General features: G+C 43.6%; 1 protein-coding gene across 2 annotated transcripts in view; it reads left to right on the forward strand.

Annotated features, from left to right (window-relative positions):
* Nucleotides 1-19,637, forward strand: part of TMEFF1 (transmembrane protein with EGF like and two follistatin like domains 1) — a 121,864-nt gene that overhangs the window by 24,351 nt on the left and 77,876 nt on the right. The window contains exon 1 of one of the 2 annotated variants that reach the window (XM_090274497.1): nt 18,173-18,415. The exons of the other annotated variant lie outside the window; for it this stretch is intronic. Coding sequence (XP_090130623.1) covers nt 18,208-18,415 — 208 coding nt within the window. The 5' untranslated portion in view covers nt 18,173-18,207. Of the gene's footprint in view, nt 1-18,172; nt 18,416-19,637 lie in introns of those variants that run through there. 2 annotated transcript variants of the gene reach the window in all.

Here is a 19,637-nt window from a genome sequence, read left to right on the forward strand (position 1 = left end):
CGGGTGCTGCCCACATCATAATTGTCCAAGGACATGGGTCAATAGTTTACAGCATTGGCTAAACTTCCCTCCTTCATAGTTTTGTAATTTTGGTCTTAGGAGCTGTAAGTTCAGTAAGGTACACATATACTTGTTATTTAAGCACTGCATAAAACAAATGGGCATCAATTTATTGTGTACATGATCATATTGTAAATCTCTTAGAGGAACTGGTTGTTTATAGGAACCCTGTGAAGACTAGTCTTTGAAAGTAAAGATCCTTCTGTAAGGAGTTGTGTTCTTGGTTTTTATCAAATGGGCCTTTTAGTGAAGAAGGATCTGGATAAAGTCCCACACGTCAATGGTTTGTGGGAGACAGAACTTAACTTCCCATGTCCACCCGCCCCCTTGGGAGCACAGGTGTGAGCTGAGAAAAAATTGTCTTTGCTTCACCTATTGATCCATCTGGAAATCTTGTTAAGATGCAGATTCTGGAGCTGGACCTGAGATTTTCCATTTCTTACAAGCTCCCAGTTCTGCTGGTCTGGTCACCGTACTTCTGGGTAGCAAGGTTTTAGAGGACCCTGAGAGGTTTGCTCAAAAAAAAAAAAAAAAAAAAAATAAGGTTAGGTACATTTTTGTGTATAGCATTGTGTTGTGTATTATTCCCTCAGAACTGACCACTTCAGCAAACAAACAACAATGTAGAACACAAAAAAGTGCTCACCCACATAATGGAACTTTAAAAGCATCAAACTAATTCTTAACTGAACAAATCAAGGATAATTAAGCCAGCAGCCTAAAGCACCTGCTCTACTGTTAATAGCACTTATGAGTTTCTAACAGTAGTTTTCAACCTTGGCTATGCACTAGAAACAGTATTTAATACATAATTAATCCCACTGAGTCCTGCTACCAGAGGATTCTGAGTCAGTTGACCTGGGTTGGGGCCTGGTCTCCTATAGTTTTTGGCAGTTTTTTAGGGGATTATGATACATAATTGGAATTGATGCCCAGTGAGGTAGACTTCACAAATGTGCCTCATTTGATCCTTAATCCTGTGAGGTCACGCAGAAGTGAGGAAATAATGCTCAGAGAAGAGCCACCTGAGTAGTGAATGGCAAAGTAGAACCTCAGTCCCAGGCCTCTTGACACAAAAAGAGTTTCACCTGACTGCCCCTGCCCCAACTCTCAAAGCTGTATCATGGATTTGTTATATGTGCAGGTGACTTGTAGTGTCTCCATTCAAGAACAGGTCCATCTCAATTCATTTCACTTATAAGCAGTTACTTACCTGAGATGGAAATGCAATAACAATTTCTTGGTAGGTGCTCTAGAGAATTGACAGATACATATTGACAGAGTTCACCAACCGCTGCCTTGCCAAATCATGGACACAGCCTGGTAGGGGAGGTAGGGGAGGGAAGGTTTGGACACAGCTGTCATGCCTTCAAGTGCATTTGTAGCTCAGAGCAGCGAGCAAAGAAACTTGAAGGACGGCTTCCCAGAGGAGGTGGCATTTAAGCTATGTATTTTAGAGTTGGCATTTTGGCAGGTGGAGTTTCGGAAAGGAGAGGAACTTCGCTAGATGCAAAGTCCTATTGAAGATTCAAAATGATGATATATAATTGGGAGGCAGTGAGAACATGGGGACTTTCCATTTTGGGCAGTAACATGAAGATTGTGCTCCAGGAGGAAGATTAGAGAGAAGACTGGGGTCTGGGAGATGATGTAGGAGGGTTCGACCCTGGTTAGGATGAGACAATAGGAGGACCTGGAGGAGGCTGTAGTAAAACTAGGGAGACCAATGTGAAGGGCATTGCAGAAGTGGAATCAGTCAGGCCTGGAAGTTGATTGCTTTTGTCAGAGAGGAGGGGTCAAGTTTAAAGCTAGCTGCCTGAAAGAACAATGCTGCCTCTTGACATAAAGGAAGAAAGGATGCATTTCAGTTCTGACCCATCTTAAGGGAGATCTACATACAAACTAGTGCAATTGCCTCTCCCTCAGCCTCAAACACTGGCATCTCCTCTCATCTCCTCTTTGCTCTGACTTCTGCCTCTTCAGCTGCCTGTGCTGCCTCTTCCACCTGGTCATGTGACACTTTAGCCCCTCTGTCCTGGGTCCTTGTCACCCTGCTCATTTGGTACTGCCTCTGCCATCATCACCTCCATCACAGATGGTGGTGCACCAGTGACCATCTCTTCTAATGACTTCCTACTAGAAAGATCTGAAAAGTTTATTTCTTTACCTTGAGCTTCAGTTCTTTTCTAGACCGTTGGCATCCACAGATTTCATTTTTAAAAATGTCCCGTGTTGTATAAAGGAACATTGGCTGAGAGGGGTTGTTAATCCCCATGTATGCCTATTGCAGCCTCTTTACAAAAATCAAACGTGCAGTCCTACCCTATGATGCATCAACAGTGTAGGAAATGTCTTAGGAATTTTTCAGGCATGCAGAATCTTAAAATGCATTTTTATTTTTTTTAAGAAGAAAGAGAAGCAGAGAGGCAGCACGATGGGTGTGTGCACTTGAGTTGTCAACAGCCTTCACAGTGTCACATCAGTCACATCAACACTTGGTCTGGACCAGGAGAAAGGAACGCTCTGCCTCCTGGGAATGTCAGAAGGACCTGATAATTATATTTGGCGAAGCCAGGAAGTGCAGCTCTGTAATGTCATTGCTAAGAATTATGCTTTAATAGCATTTCTGGATGTCTGAGCTTTTCAGATGGAATGCCACTCCTTTTCTGCTGTGGCTTTCCTTTCTGTTGGGCCGCTTCCCAGCTGGTCCTCCTGTTCTTACTCGCCCTCGCTTTGATATCACTTTGCTTTCTTTTCTCTTCCTCCTTCCCAGCCCTGTTTCTCCATCCCCTCTGTCTTTTCCTACCGTGATGCCCCTCTTCCCTGTTTTAGAGATGTAGTCATGCGAGGATGTGTGTGAGTGAAATAGTTGCCAAGGGACAGCAAATTCAGCGTCTGGTGTCAGCAAGGTGAAGTGTTCCTTAGACTGGCCCAACCACTGGTGACTTGCTTCCAGGCTGCATCCGCTGCTTCTGTGTTGGTGGGACTCAGAAGTCATGGGAAAGGTCGCCAGGGATCCGTGACTACAACACATTCTTTTCCTAATTGTGCCATATATTATGCCCTTCGACAGAATTTACTAATCTCTGCCTCAGTTTCCCCATCTGTGAAAGTGGTGTAATACTTATCTACCTCCCTTGAATGTTGTGAAGATTAGTCTGTTAGCAAAGCACTTTTGAAATAAAGAGTGATGTAAAGCATTTTAACATTTTTGTTGTCATTGTGATATGAGTGTCCTCCTGTAGAGAGATGCTGCCGAGCATGGGAAGTACCCAGGTATACCATGGTGTAGGAATACCCAGGATAGAAAAATTCCATTACAGATACAAGCATATGATTATTTGTGAAGAATTTCAACCTGGCCTTTCCTTAAATAGCCCTTTGGTGCATTTAGCATGAGGTTCAATTTACAGAAGGGTGATTTACATAAGATTTTTAAAGAATACATTTACTGAACTTGTATTACCCACTATAATTGTTGAATTTGCAAGCTGTGTATTAAGCTAATGGTGCTGTTTATTATCATTAGATGGGAAACTCCCATTTCTACATTATTCAGATCCTCAGATTGTGTGTGAAGGTTCTTTCTCTCACTGTTGTCACTGAATGGAATGGGTTTCTTGGGAAAAAATTTCAAGTTTCATTGTTATATCTGCTTATATCTCCTTGGCCAAGGCAAGTCTTATGGCTGAGCCCAAAGTTAAGGGGAGAGAAGTAGACTCCTCCTAAGAAGGTGAGGTGAGAAGGTGAATATTTTTGCAAAAAAGGGAATCTACCACAGTATCACAAGTGGGAAGAGAACTAGTGGAATAACAAAGCATTGAGACTATATTATAAATTAAGAGGCAGGGAAGCTGGGGGGAAGGAGTTCCTTATGTTCTACTGAGACACATGCTCTTCCTTCTTTCCTTTCTCTCTGTTTTTTTTTTTGGGGGGGGGGTGAGGGAAGCTTTAAAATAGTGATAATAATAGAATATATGTCATAGAGATGTTGGATTAAATGAGTGATATGTATTTATTTCTATGTATTTATAACAGACTCTAGTGTATAAATGCTAAGTTTTAGCCATTATGTTCTTTTCTCTCAAGGTCATACAGCTTCTAAATGAGGCCAGAGAGATTTGAATCCAATTTGCCTGGTTTCAGATGTAAAAATCAGGTTTTTGAGACTCAGAATACACAGCCTTTCCATTCAGAGCACAAGTTAAAATCTTGGCAGAGAATGTGATCTCTGAATATTATACCATCATCTGTAAAATACCTACTTCCCAAGATTGCTTATAAAGACTATAAGAGAATACAACTATGGAAGAGCCATATAAATTATAAAATCAAGCCCCCCCCCCGAATTCCTAAACCTGTCTTCTGATATTCTGTGTTACGAGACAGAGGCCAAAGCTCTGTTCTCCCATCACAAACCTTCCTCTTCATCTCTCCTTCCAGCCTCCCCACCCTGAACACACTCATCTGTCTCTTCTTGGTTTCAAAGCCGGCTCTGTGAAATTCTGTTGATCCCTCTACCTGGGGTGCTCTCAGCCTAGCTATAACCCCTTCCCATCACCTCCACTGCTGCGGTGTCACCCATTCTTCAAGTCATGTGACACGAGGACACACTTCTGGAACCTGGGCTCTGGTCCCAGCTTTGCTAGTAACTCACCATGTGACTGAGGAAAACTTACTAGGTCTCCCTGGATAGTAACTGAACTTCCTTGTTTGTAAAGTAAGAGTGCTGGAGGAGAGGAGCTTGAAATTCTCTTCCCCTGTTCTAATACTCTAATTCTGAAGCCAATTTACCTCATGTAACCCAAGTTCTCAATTTTGCATTCTCTTTAAAAGATAATCTGTACATAAATGGAATTCAAATGCTTCATCCAACTGCATGGGTCCCAAGGTTGAAAGCACCATTTGTGAAAGTTATCAACATGAGCATAATGATTGTACTTAAACTGTTTATAAAATAATCTAAATATAGTCAGTGCAAGAATTTCTATGTGATGGACACAAAAGGGTTGTTGCTTTCCAAAATATAATTTCCCCAACAAAATGTAATTGGCTGCTATTTACTTTTGCTGTTTCAAATTGTCTGATTCTGTAGAATACAGAATACTTCTACTTTATAAATTGCCCTGTTCTAAGGCAATAATATGCCCAGAATATGTTGGTTTTTGTATATGCTTTTAAAATTCTTATCAGTCGATTTCCATAGATGTTATTTGTTATACACATCCAGGGCTGTCTGAAAACCTACTTCAAATGTAAGGAAGGAAGGAAATTAGCATTTATTGTACATTGTCTGTGGGTCCTGCATAACAACGTGAATGTATTTAATGTCACTGAACTGTACACTTAAAAAATGGGTAAAACAGTAAATTTCGTGTTACTTCACCTCAATAACAAAGAAAAAAAAAAATCACATACCTAGCTTAACTAGATTTAGATCCCAAGTCAGTATGCTTTGGTTAGCCTGTTAATGGCATGGGAGAAAATAAGTATTTTGATTGCCTGGTTATATTTGTCAGGATCTGTTAGGACTGTGGAGGCAGAAGCAAAGTGAAGCAGAGAGGTGTTAAGTGACATTAGCGTCAGCAGTGGCAAAGCTGGTATCCCAGTTCTGTCTGAGAGCAGGCAGAGAATCAGTGACCAAGGCAAAAAAGAGATTCGTGTTTCTCAAATATTAATGTGCAAAGGAATCACCTGGGCATCTTGTTACAAATGCAGATTCTGATTTAGTAGGTCTGGGGTGGGACCTGATTTTGCATTTAACAAGCTTCCAGGTACTCACTCATGATGTTGCTGGTCCATGGACCACCCACTGAGGAGCAAGGATTTTAGATCACAGTCACCTCCTTGGCAGCTAAGTGTGGTTTTCAGATCCCTTGCCTCTGAGAGTCTGGGGGTGCTTTACCAAAGCAAATTCTGGGCCCCACCCCAGAACTGCTGAATCAGAATCTCTGTGGGCAGGATTGGAAGCTATACTTCTACCAAACTTCCCAGTTGCTTGTTAGGTATAGTAAAGTTTGAGAGCCACTGCTATTACAACATCACCATGGCCTGATAACAAAAATTGCTTCACCTGCATCCCCATTTCCAGTTTATAAAGCCTTTCACATCCTGTTTCTCCTGAACCTGTACAGCACACTAATGAAGGGGATCCCTTAGCCCCATGCTGCAGACCAGGAAACTGACATCCCAGCGGCTAAGTGCTGGATGAAAAGATTTTCTGACTCCCAGGAAAGTTCTTTATATTATTTCATGGCTTTCTCTCCCACTTTACCATATCTTCATTTATACTTCTACACAAATTAGAAGTTCTTTTATGTTAAAGGGTTTTGCAGAACAAGTTTCTTGCTATGATGCTTTTAAGGATTTCAGTCTAATGTAGCACATTAAGAAGCACAGTTTTTGCTTATAAGCATAAAGTGATCCAAGGTCATGGCGAAAGAAAAATGTCTGAAGTGATGAAGAAATAGACTGCATCGAGTTCTTTTTTTAACCTTTTATTTTTCACCTGGATATACCAGTTGTTAACGGTTTGCTTTTCTCTCTCTCTCTTTCAACCACTTGAAAGAAACTTGCAGACATGACATTTCACCTCTAAATTCTTCAGCATGCATGTACTAAAAATAAGAACATCCTCCTACATTACTGCACCTAAAAAAACTGGTATTAATAATAATATCATCTATATGTAGTTTACATTCAAATTTCCTCAGTTGAATTAAGAATACCTTTATTACTCTTTATTTACTTAGATCCAATCCAGGTTTATTGCATTTGGTTGTTTTGACTCTTTAGCCTAAATTAATCTAGAACAAGGCGCTCTCATTTTTTTGTTTTTCACATTACATTTCTTTTAGTCCAGGCTTTGTCAATGTGCCCTACATTCTAGGTTTATTTGATTACTTCCTTGTGATTAGATTCAGGCTAAACTCCCTTGGCAAGACTATCACGTAGATAATGTCCTCTACCTCTCATTACACCATTTCAGGAGCCACATGACCAAAAGCTGCCCCACCATTGGGGAGGCTAAATTTGATCACCTGGTGAAGGCGATATCTGCTATATCACTCCATTATCAAGTTACTTTCTTTCACTCATAGTTAATAGGTTGGCTGAAGAGTGATACTTTAAGACTCTGAATATCCTTGTCCCCAACAACCTTTCATACAATGATTTTAGCATCCTTTGATGATCATTCATTGCAAAATGCGATTAGACCAATCTTTGCCATTTGCTAGGATTCATATGGACAAAAGGTATGCTAGAGTTGAGAAAATCTGAATTCAGGTCACCTCAAGTCAGAAAGCAAAGGGTCCACTTGGCCCCACCTTTCTTAAGAGATCATCTCCTTTAGAATGCCATTGCTGCAGGTCAGTAGAAGGAAGGGTAGTTTTTTCTCCAATGGGGTTAAATGCCCCCCTGAAAGAAAGGGTTCCTAACTTTCTTCTCCTCAGTGCTCCAGCTTCAGGTTGCTTCTCTGTCTAGTGTCTGTCTCTGGTGCCAACCATCTCTCCTGAGTGCTGCTGGGGAAAATCACGTGCTGTCCCTTCCCTTATCATCAAGGATGACTTCAGCCCTGACTGGTGTGGCTCAGTTGGTTGGGCATTGTCCCGCAAGGCAAAAGGTCACCGGTTTGACTCCCGGTCAGGGCACAAGCCTGGGTTGGGGCGTGCTACAGGCAACCAGTCGATGCTTCTCTCCCTCTCTTTCTCCTTTCCTTCCTCTCTCTCTAAAATAAATAAATAAAATCTTTTTATTTAAAAAAAAAGGACCACTTAAAATTTTTTCCCCACATTTCTCAAATCTAGTCCAAAATTTCTGTTTAGTAGGGACTCGGGGCAGTAATCTGGTCAAAAGTGGTATCTGTTATATACATTGCATGTTATAAATCAGTTTTTAAAAAGTGATTTTTAAAATATAAGATTGAGAAAGCAATTTCCCATATCAAAGATGATGATGAAGATTGGGGTGGAAAGGCTAAGAGGGAGATGACGGAGATTATTATAAGTGGCATCAAAGCTGCCATAAGCTACCTTTTGGTGCAGCCATTCCTGCCACCCCCTATCCCGACTCCACCCTACCTGTCTTCCTCCAGAACAGAGAAGCCAGGATCCAGGAACTTCCTTAGTATCTCACGATCATATCCACAAAACCACCTGCATCCACCTCCATTCTCTCTACCTTCCCTCTTGTCCCAAAGAAGAGAGCGTCTTCTCTCAAAAATCAATCACTTTATCTGTGCTTTGCATTTCACCCCATCCTGTCCTCTCAGGAACCTTCTACTACTGATTATTATCTTGTTTCCTGTGTTGTGCATTCAACTCCCGGACCCCCAACCCCACTGGATCTTTAGCATCAGCTTTTAAATATTTTACAGTCTCATCTAAAAAAGTTTCCCCCATCCAGCACTGACAGGTGTGGCTCAGTGGTGTGGGTGTTGTCCTATGAACTGAAGGACTGTCTGTTGGATTCCTGGTCAGGGCACATGCCTGGGTTGTGGGCCAGGTCCCTGGTGGGAGGCATGAGAGAGGCAACTGATGGATGTTTCTCTTACACATGGATGTTTCTCTCCTTCTCTTTCTCCTTCCCTTCCCCTTTCTCTAGATATAAATAACATCTTAAAAAAATATTTTAAAATATCCCTCCATCCAGAGTCACCTCTAGCTTTGTTTCTCTTCTCTTTGGCAGCTAAGCTGTCTAAATGTTCCTTCCCCAATTCCAACATCCTACTTGTGTCTCAGTAAACCTGAATCTGGATTCTGCCCCTACCTCTTTACCAAGTGGGTCTTGGTAAGATCATGGATGACTTATACCCATTGGACATTATTCAGTAAATTATCTTGCTTAACCTCTCAGTAGCATTTGACCAGCTGGCCATGTCCTGCTTTTTGAAACATTGTTGTTCCTTGGTTTCCCTACTGTTTTCTGGTACTTCTTTCATTGTCCCCTCCACTGGAGTTCCTCAGGGTTTCCATCTAGGCCCCCTTCCCTTCTAATTTTGTACAATCTCGTTATGTCATCACACCCACTTTCATGACTCCAATTAATTTATTCTCTGATGATGCCCACACTTATATGTCCACCAGACTTAAAATCCACCTGCTACTGGACAGATCTCAGTGCAGATGCCTTCCTGGCCACTCACACTCAATATGCCTACAGCTGAACTCCCCATTCTCTCGCCAAACCTGCTTTTTCTCCAAAGACGGATATTTTAGTAAATGCTGCTGAGCTGGGGGATAGCCCTGGCTTGACACTTTCTCTACCACATCTCCCACATCTAGTCGGTCACTAAATTCTATTGATTTTACCTTCTTAATCTAATTAGTTCACTTGTCCTCATCTTCCCTAGCCAGAGCCACAATCATCACTCACCTAGACCACTGCACTAGCTCTCCCATGGTTTTCTTGGGTGTGTTTTACCTTTCCAATCCATTCTGCACACTGCATCCCAAGTGATTTTTTTTAACAGCTTCATTGAGATATAATTAACATACCTTATAGTTCACACACTTAACTAAGTGATCTTTTAAAAACACAATTCTGAGCAGGTTATTCCCTGTTTATAATCTTAGGATCAGGTCTGAATGTGTATTCTGGTTTAGAAGGCCCTGTGTGATCAGCATTTGCTTCCTGGAGTCTCCAACTTCATTCTTTGCGTGATTCACCTCCTTACTCTCCAGGGTTCAGCCACAGCTGCCTTTTCTGTCTCTTGCCATATTCTTTATTTCATTTTTACAGGTGGAACTTTCTTTTTAGAATACAGTACCCCCTCTCTCCCCTTTTAACTCCTCATCAGTCTTCAGCCTTAGCTTAAATATCACTGCTTCGGGGAAGTTCCCTTAATACCTCGAGCCCCTGGTACACCAGGGGGTCCCTGTCTGATGCTTTCACAAAATCCTTCACAATTGTAAATGATTGCTTCAAGTCTGACTTCCTGTTAGACTGCAGGACCAAGAGGCTGTCGATTTTGTTCACTTCTCCATCCGCACTGCCCAGCACGGTTGCCTGCATGCCACATAAACACTGTTAGATGAACGCTGGTGCTACAGCCACTGCTCTCTATGCCCGGCCCTGACCCCTGCTCCCATCGTTGTTGCAGCCACCACTGCTAGAGCTGCCCTGGGTCTTCCCACTATTGTTCTGTGTTGAGAGGAACAGCTTCAAAATGTGGTCTCACTGTTCCGCCTTTACAACTTATTTAATTAGGAACCCAGACTTAGTGCCGAGTCTAACAATATTGACCCTGATGTGGAGTCCTGAGACCTTCAGACGGTAGGAAATAATTTTCAACTGGGAGGCAAGGGAGAAGAGTTAGAAAAGGACTGACACAATTCAAGTTCACGTGTGCTGTACAAAGGAGCTGCTATATAATGTGCGCATGGATACACACACGTAAGTGTGCGTGTATTATACAAACATAGGGCCCAGCTGTCACACCCAAATATGCATGCGTACACACTCTCACAGAGGCAATCTCATTCCTTACATATGTACACAGAGTGTAAAATGACATACGCTTGGCACTTATGCATATGTACAGAGGCAAGCTGATACACTCATCACATATACACACACAGGCAAATGACATATGTTTGATATATATGTATACATACAGAGGCAAGCTGACATACTTAAATACATGCAGTGGTAAAGTATAGTTATTTCCATTTGACTTGCTCTAATTCCTCCATGTACTTAGCTCCTTACTTTCTCTCTCTTTCATAATTATGAGCTGAATGGATGCCATTCTCAAGTTTCCAAGCTGTTGGCGGTAACCTTGTGTCCTTCCCTTTGACCCACCTGGCTATATGTCACAGCTTTTTCTCCTAGTAGTTTGGCTGTCCCTGCCAGTACCAAGCTGCCCTCCTGCAGGCATCTCTAGCAGTCAGACAGTTCAGCTGAGCTCTTCTGACTACTGACTTTCACTCCTTGAGTTTTATTTTGGTCTATAGGCTTTGGAGGCAGAGAGACCTCAATTTGAGTCCCAATCCTGCTTCCCACTCACTTAACCTCTCCCAAACTCAGCCTTCTCTCTATAGAATGAGGGTAATAATAGCACCTTACCCATTAGGTTTTTGGGAGCATTAATTAGATAATTCATGTGGAGCTCTTAGCCTAGCATATACATGCAGTTAATGGCTACTGCTAATAATAGCTAACACTTATTATGTACTTACTACACCACTATTACTTCTAGCAGATTATTTACAATGTACTAAACATGGTTCTAAGCACTTTACCTATACAAACCCATTTTGTCCTTACAACAACCTTATGAAGTAGATAAAATTTTTCTCCATGTTACAGATTATGAAGCTGAGGCATAGAGAATTTATGGAACTTGCCCAAGGTCATCGAGCTAGCAAGTGGCAGGGTTCAGGTGCACAACCAGATGCTTCAGTTCCAGAGCTTACACTCTTAATTACTACACTATACCTCTTACCATGTATGTGTGATTGTCTTTGTCAGAGAAGCTATTTCTTTGGAACAATGCTTTAGGAGTTAAACCCTTTGAGAAATTTTTGAACTGCAGCTGAAAATTTCCATTTGCTGAAAGATGGAGAAATATCTTTATTCTGTATTCATAGCAATACTGAACAATCAAATGACAAGAACTGCAGGAAAAAACCCAGACATGCCTCCTTGGTCTCTCTACCCACTCACAGAGACTGTTTGGGTGAGAAGTCTTTCAAATTGACAGAATAATAGCGGTGAAGCCTATTTTCCTCCAGGCAGAGTGAGGCTACCTCTCTGGATTCCCACAGCACTTTTTGTTCAGATATGGGTAATCCTTGGCTCCTTGGCTTCTGCGCATCTAGGTAATTGAGGACCATTAAGGGGATGTGGGTAGCAATAATAGTGCCTTCAACTGGAGTTGTAATTACAAGCAATATGATCACAATAATCCCTGTGTGCAATCACAAGAAGCCTCCACAAAAGTCTCCTGCTACGTGGGCAGGGACTCAGGATGGCTCGTGCACACTCTTTGGTGGCCGCAGTCTTAGTGGTGCCCATCTTTGCTCCATCTTTTATCAGGTGACGCTGCTTCTCCGCCTGTTCAGGCAAGCAATGTGGTGGGGCTTGGGAGTCAGATGGAGCCAGGTAACTCCAACTTCCTAGCTTTGTGTATTGGTTAGGTCACTTAACCTTACAAGTCTCAGTCCTCTCGTCTATAAAATGGAAATAATAATCTTCCTGTGGGTAGGAAGATTAATGACAACAAATATGAAGTGCCTGGCAGTCCCTGAAATGTAGTAAGTTTTCCGACTAGAAGTGTCACTGGTATTTCTCTGCATCCAGAACAGTGCCTCAATCATAGTAGGTGCTCAGGAAGTATTTGTTGAATCACTGAATGAAGTTCAAAACAAATTGAGCTTGTTCTCTGTCCTTACTATGCTGGCTGGCACTCAGACCCTTAGAGTCACAGGCCCTTTGCTTATGATGTTCCCTCTGCCTGAGACACTCCTCTTCATTTGGTTAACTTCTATTTACCCTTCTGATCTTCGTGCAGATGTCACTCTTAACAGGTAAACCCTCTGACCTTCCCCTTCATCACCTTTATCAACATTGCTGCAATTTTACTTTTATTTGTATAATTGTTTGATTAATATTTGACTATAAACTTCATAAGGACCATGGGTCAAGTCTATTATACTCATTGTATTTTCAGGGACTAGGAGTAGGCCTTCAATAAACATTACTGAATGAGTGAATGTTTTTATTCACTCTTTCCATTTTTTGTAAAGACCTCTCTCTCTAGGAAGTGGGACCCATATCTCATGCTGGGTCAGAGGTCAATCCCAAGCTTGCACCAGTGCTGCATCACGAATCATTCCAGTGTTCCTGGACACAGCTCAAGCTCCCAAGGCCAATTTGTCAGTCCCAAATGGTCTCATTACTGCTTATCAGGGTTCCATTATGCAGCTAGACCCTCCAGCAGGAGGTCCAGAAAATCCAGACTTTTGTCTGGGCTGGGAGTGAGGCATAGGATTTGCCATGTACCCCTCCCTCCTACCCTCCAAACACACACACACACACACACACACACACACACACACACACACGCACACACTCCATTTCGGTTTAGTACTTATCACACTGAGTTATAATTGCTAATTTTCAGATCTTTTCCTGCACCCCAGCCCTAGACATTGAAGCAGGACTATCTTTTGTCTCCTAGCATGCGGTGGGTACTCACAAGGATTTCTTGAAGGAATGCAATGTTTTCCATGAGCCGAGCTATATTGAGGACAAAAACCAACTCCCAGGAGAGGGTACTACCTCTGGCTTTTTTTTTCTCTAAAGCTGAGCCCATCTCTTGTTGTTTAATTTGGTTTGGGTTTTCTCTTACTTAGAACTGAAAACAATCTGCAGGGCATAAATAATAGTGTTCAGTTATAAGATTTCTTTCTTATAGATTATTGTTCAAAAATATTCATTGTGTAGTCATTCTGTCTCACTTACCTCCTTATGAAGAATAGACTTCCCTATCCTTTGTCTTTGAGCTCAGCTATGAGACTTGCTTTAGCAAGTGGGACGTTAGCATGTACAAGCAGGTATGTGAAAAGTGGGCATGTCCCCTTGGACTAATGCCATCTCCATAAGAAGAGTTTCCCTTGATAAACCTAGAGGGTATTATGCTAAGTAAATAAGTCAGACAGAGAAAGACAAATGCCATATGATTTCACTTTTATGTGGAATCTAAAGAACAAAATAGACAAAGTAGAGGGAAACTCATAGATGCAGAGGACAGACTGATGGTTGCCAGAGGAGGGGGGTTGGGGGGCTGGGTGAAAAAGGCAAAGAAATTTAGAAGTATAGATTGGTAGCTACAGAATAGCCACAGGGCTATAAAAATACAGCATGGGGAATATAATCAATAATATTGTAATAACTATGTAGGGTGCCAGATGGGACCTTGAAATATTGAGGGGGTCACTTTGTAAGACAATATATGATTGTCTCACTATGCTGTACACCTGAAACTAATACAGAATAATACTGAATGTTAACTGTAATTGGAAAATAAAATTAAAAAAAAAAAAAAAGACTTTCCCCTGGATAGTTGCTGCCCTTATAGCCAGGCCCCTAAAAGAACAATACTGGAGCAGATAGGAGTTCAACCTGCACACAGAAGTCAAGCTCCGCTTGAAGCAGAGCTGTTCAGCCAAACCTAGCCTAGATTAGTCAATGCCCAGACCTATAAGAAATGAATGTTTATTGTGGCATGTGGCTGATATTTTGTGGTTGCTTATTAAGGAGAAATAACCGACTGATCAAGGTTAGGCCAGGGGTTTCCAAACTGGCAGTGCATCCAAGTTACTTACAGAACTTGAACATAAATAAGGGATACCTGAATTTCCTCTAGAAGGTCTAGAGTGGCGTTCAGAAACCTACATTCTTTAAAACATTCTGGTTGGTTTTATGTAGCAAGTCCCACACTCTTTGCTCTCTGACATTTTGAGAATTACCAATATTAAAGCCCGTGATGGAGGTTGTGTTAGATGACCAGTAAGAGCTTTTTTCCTCTCTGAGGTTAGATGATTGAAGTCAGAGAAATACTGTTTCTGAAGTAGAGTCCTTCCTTTTCAATGTGACAACTTTTGAGAAATTTGTGTTGAATTTTTCTCACCTAGTTTGGAGAAAGATGCAGATGTAAATTAACTTGTAATTCATGGCCACAGGGTTTTTGCTTTTCATTTAAGAATTGTCTCCTCTTACTATTTCTACCTGGGCTAATGGTTAGCAGTCAAACGAAAAAGGCAGATACTGAGGATGGGAGATCCAAGACACAGGGCAGGAAAGAAGATGGGAGGTCAGGCTTACCAGCAGAGCTGCGGAAGGGGTGGCCCACAGAGCAGCACTCTACTGTCACTTAGCAGTCAGGAAGCTGGGATCACACCTGATTCAAAAGCAGAAGTTAAAGTTTAGTTGTAACAACTACCATGCCACTGCTTGTAGGTTAGAGGTTTGGGGTAAATTGTAATAAAATGTTAAAAATATGAATTTATATAAAAAGCATAATGAAAGTATAATTTAAATGGGATACTTTAAAAGGTAAGAGCTTTTTAAAATATAACAATAAAAACTTTCATTGAAAAAAATTCAGACTAAACAGAAAAATATAAAGGACAAAGACATATTAGTCATAAGTCTGCCTTTCAGAAGTAATCACTATTAATATATTGCTGTATATTCCCCTTTACTTTTTTCTTATGGCTATGGACACACACATGGATATTTTAGAAAAATAGGATTTTCTTATACCTGCTAATTAGTACCTTGCTTTTTCTCTATATCCATAAACACTAACCTAATCATCATTGTTAAAGCTACATAATACTCCAATGTACAGAGAAGCACCATATTTTATTTCCCATGGATGGACATTTAGAATATATTTACTATTACAAAAAGGATGTAATGAACATTCATATATACATTTTATGTGCTTGTCCAATTATTTCTTAGAATAAATTTCAATATGCGGAGTTGCTAGATTCAAGATTAAACGTATTCTTTTTCCATTTTTTATATTGTTAGTTCCTTGACTAGATCCTTCCCCTTTTTCCCCTCCTTCTCCCCCTCCCGCCTCCCCTCTGTTCCCTGTTTCCATGCCTCTGGTTCTATTTTGCTGATTTGTTTGTTTTGTTCATTAGTTTCCTGTATTAGGTGATATCATGGTATTTTTCTTTTGCCGCCTGGCTTATTTCATGAAGCATAATACTCTCCAGTTCCACCCATGATTAAACGTATTTTAAAGATTTTTCATACATGGCTGAATTGCCCTCCCAAAATGTGTAAATAAAGTGTTAGGTTTCATCAATTCTTTTAACTATTGTTAACCATCTATATAAAAAAAATTTTGTGGTTTTAATTTCCTCTTTATTACTAGAGGATTTAAATATCTTTTTATATATTTATTGTTTGTATTTTATAGGATAAGGCATAAAATACAGACTGCTTCCCATTTTTCTGTTATGTCAATGTTTTTTTCTTGGTTTATATTAAGTATATTGCCTATTATTTACCTTGAAAACATATTCCCTAATGTGGTTTTGTTTGTGGTGGATTTTCACATGCTTAACATTTTTTTGAGTAAAATTTATCAGTTTTTCAATGAGATTTAAAACTTCCTTCTTAGGCGAGAGGCAGCATAATAGAATGAAAAAGGCAATTCAGTCCATAATCTTTTTGCCTATGGCTGGGTCTCACTTATGATATGATAGGAAGAGCATTGGACTGGGAATCAGACCACTTTACCCCTCTGGGTACTAGCCTCCTCTTCTGTAAAACTGGGATGAGGATGAAAACTTCCTTTTAGGGCTGTAAAATAGAGCTGGAGAGAATGCATGTAAAGAGCTTTGTCTAGAATCTTGTATACAGCAAATCCTCTCTCTCTAGCTATTATTAGTGAGAAAGGGGAATATAGACTCTTCTGTTGACAGAGTGTAAATGAAAACAGGAGGCTTTGGCTAGAAATAAATGATAAAGAATCATTCAAGTGTTTCAGGGTTTGCAAACCATAAACACAACTAGGCAATACCAGATTGTTTGAGAGAAGAAAGAAAAGCTGAAGGTTCTGGGTAAAAAGGATGTTCTTGAGAAGAATCAGTCCTGAGTTGGTCATAGGTAATAATTCTCTAGATCAGCGATTTTCAACCCTTTTCTCCTCATGGCACGCATAAACTAATTACTAAAATTCTGCAGCACACCAAAAAAATTATTTTTGCTGCTCTGACAAAAATATGTATAATTTTGACTTATTCATACCACGTGGCTATTGTGTTGGCTGTTGTCATTAAAAAAAAATTGACAATCTGAGAGAAAAGAGGTCAATGCCGTTTTTGCACGTTTAAAAAATTCTTGCAGCACACTGACTGAAAATCGCTGCTCTAGAGGACCAGTGGTCTGGATAATGGATGTCAGGTCATGTGACATTCTGGATATGTGAATATTCTTTCCTTGGTCCTTCAGATGGTTATCAGAGGGTTATCTTGCAGTTTAACATATCCTACATTCCCATACAGGACTAGAAAGTTAAAAAAAGTTGAAGTTCCCAGGCTTGCTAAAACAAGAATAGAATCGTTTCCTCATACCTTAATCTTGATTTTAGTAATTTGGCAGCTTGACTATAGTGACTCCTTTTTATTTCTTCACTCTATCCCTTACTTTAAAACAGTATTTTAAATTCAGTTGGTGTATGTGGAAATGCGGTAGGGGTAAGGATCCTAGAAATTTAGCTACTTACTGGCCATGCCTAAGAACTACATAGCTTAGTCAGAAGTTGGGTTCCAGTTCTAGTCCTGACCATTTCTTGGTCTCTGACCTTGGACAAGTCACCTTCACCTCTCCAGGGCTCAGTTTCTTTACCTAGAAAAACTATACGAAATAGACCACTTGTCCTTCTCTCCCACCTAGCTGCTGGGCCAAGGACAGACTGCAAAGGCCTCCAACAGACGGCAAAAATACCTGTTAGGGTAATGCCTATGGAGCATCACTGCCGGGCCAGCCCACCGAGGCCGGACCGCCCGGTGGCCGCGACCCCCGCCCTCCGCGCTCCCGCCCCGCCGTAGGAACAATAGCTCCCCTGGAGGTGGCGCCGGCCACGGGCGGGGGCGGAGCTGCCGGCGCGGGCGCTGGGGGTGTGCGCGGGGCGGGGTCGCAGCCTCCCCTCCCTCTGGCGGCTCTGTCACACGCCCCTCACCGGGCCGGCCGGGGTCTTTGTGACGCGGTGGCGACGGCCGCGGACACAAAGGGAAGGCGAGGAGGCGAGTGAGGGTCTGGGCCCGCCCCCGCGACTCCCACCCGCCGCGCGCGCCCGCTCGCTTCCCCCAGCCTTGGTCTCCCCTACGTGGGCTCGCATCCTCGCGCGCACCCTCGCGCGCCCGCGACCCTCGCGCGCCCGCGACCCTCGCGCGCCCGCGACCCTCGCACGCGCCCCGACCCTCCGACTCTGTACCGAGCGCGGCTGGCCCGGGCCTGGAGGACGCGGCGGGTGGGACGGGGATGCCGAGGAACTGCACCCGGGCGCAGCGGTGCGGCTGCTAGGAGGCGCCAAGGCAGCGGTGGGGCTCCGGGAGCGCGGCTGGATGCCCCGGGCCTGCGGCTCCCTGCGCTTCCCGCCGTCCAGGGGCGCCAGCCATGGGCGCCGCGGCCACTGAGGCGCCACTCCGGCTGCCTGCCGCGCCCCCGCTCGCCTTCTGCTGCTACACGTCGGTGCTTCTGCTCTTCGCCTTCTCTCTGCCCGGGACCCGCGCGTCCAACCAGCCCGCGGGTGCCGGCAGCGGCGGCGGCGGCGGCGGCGGCGGGGAGTGTCCCGGAGGCAAAGGCAAGAGCATCAACTGCTCAGGTAGGACCGGCCGGAGCCTGCCCCTGCGGCCCCTCCCTCCTCCGTTGTCTCTCCCGCGCCCTCTCTTGGTCCCCGGAGGCTGGCTGGGAGAGGCCCGGGAGCCGGGTCCCGGGGAGCGGGGCCCGAGGGCGGTCGAGGGCGGAGGACATGGTGAGAGCAAGCCGTGCGGACTTGGGGACCGGCGTTGGGGATGGGGAGTGGCCGTGCGAGCGTCCGTGTGTGTCGAGTGGCTGGGCAAGGGTGACCCGCGTGTTGGGAGGTGGTGAGGCCCGGACCCAGCGAGGCGCAGGCAGCCGGCCGGGGCTCCCGGTGTGATCATGGGTGTGCACGCGGGAGCGCGTGTTTGTGTTGTGAAGGCTCAGTGGGAGGGAGTGCATCCCTAGGCAGTGCTTGTGTGTGCGCCCGTGTGTGTGACTGTGAGGGGCCGAGGCTGAGGGCCAGGGGAGTGACCATGTGCTGGGGAGGTTCTTCCTTGGGGCACTGGGATCTCTAAGGGTTGGTGTGAGTAAAGGGAACGGGAGGCCCGGAGGACAAAGATTGGCGATATGGAGTCACTGTGTGTGTGTGTCATTTGGGTGCATAGGTGAGCGCGCTGGGGGCTTGGGGGGACTCCGGGTCTGTGGGTCTGAGCAGCGAATAGTTCTGGGGCCCAGGAAGTGACCCTGTGCTTTCGTGTGTTGTGCATGGGTGAAACCTGGGGCTCAGAGATATACGCTGAGTTTGAAGGATGGGGGTCTTGGAGTGAACCCTGTTGTGTCGATTCATAGGGAGGGAACTAGGGAGTCATCCTGTGTGGGGTTTGGGTAATAGAAAGAGGTAATTAGGTCTCAGGCAGTGCCTCGTGTAGCAAGGTGCGACCCTGGGTTATTAAGGTGGTGTGGAGCCATGGAATGAATCTGTGTGTGTATTTGTGTATTTTGCAGGAAGGCCTGGAGATTGGCAGCCACGGGAGCTAGGGAGTGACCTCTCCCCTCTCTCTGAGGCCGCCTGCCCCCCCACAGCTGTTGGAAACAAAGAGCTTGCTGGGGCTCTAATGGATGAGATGGGAGGAGGGTATTCTGGCAGAAGTCCCCTCTTCCTTTCAAAAGGGGTCCCAGAGGAGCCGGGGGGCTAGGAGAGGCATCCAGGTCTCATTTAGGGGTGGGTGGGTCCTCCTGGAGCTGGCCTAGCAGATGCTAGTGATCATAAGCCACAGCCTTGCTAACTTCCCCTTTTATCAATT

This window comes from Furipterus horrens, unplaced genomic scaffold (genome assembly GCF_987537825.1).
Source record: "Furipterus horrens unplaced genomic scaffold, mFurHor1.1.pri manual_scaffold_4, whole genome shotgun sequence".
NCBI lineage: Eukaryota > Metazoa > Chordata > Mammalia > Chiroptera > Furipteridae > Furipterus > Furipterus horrens.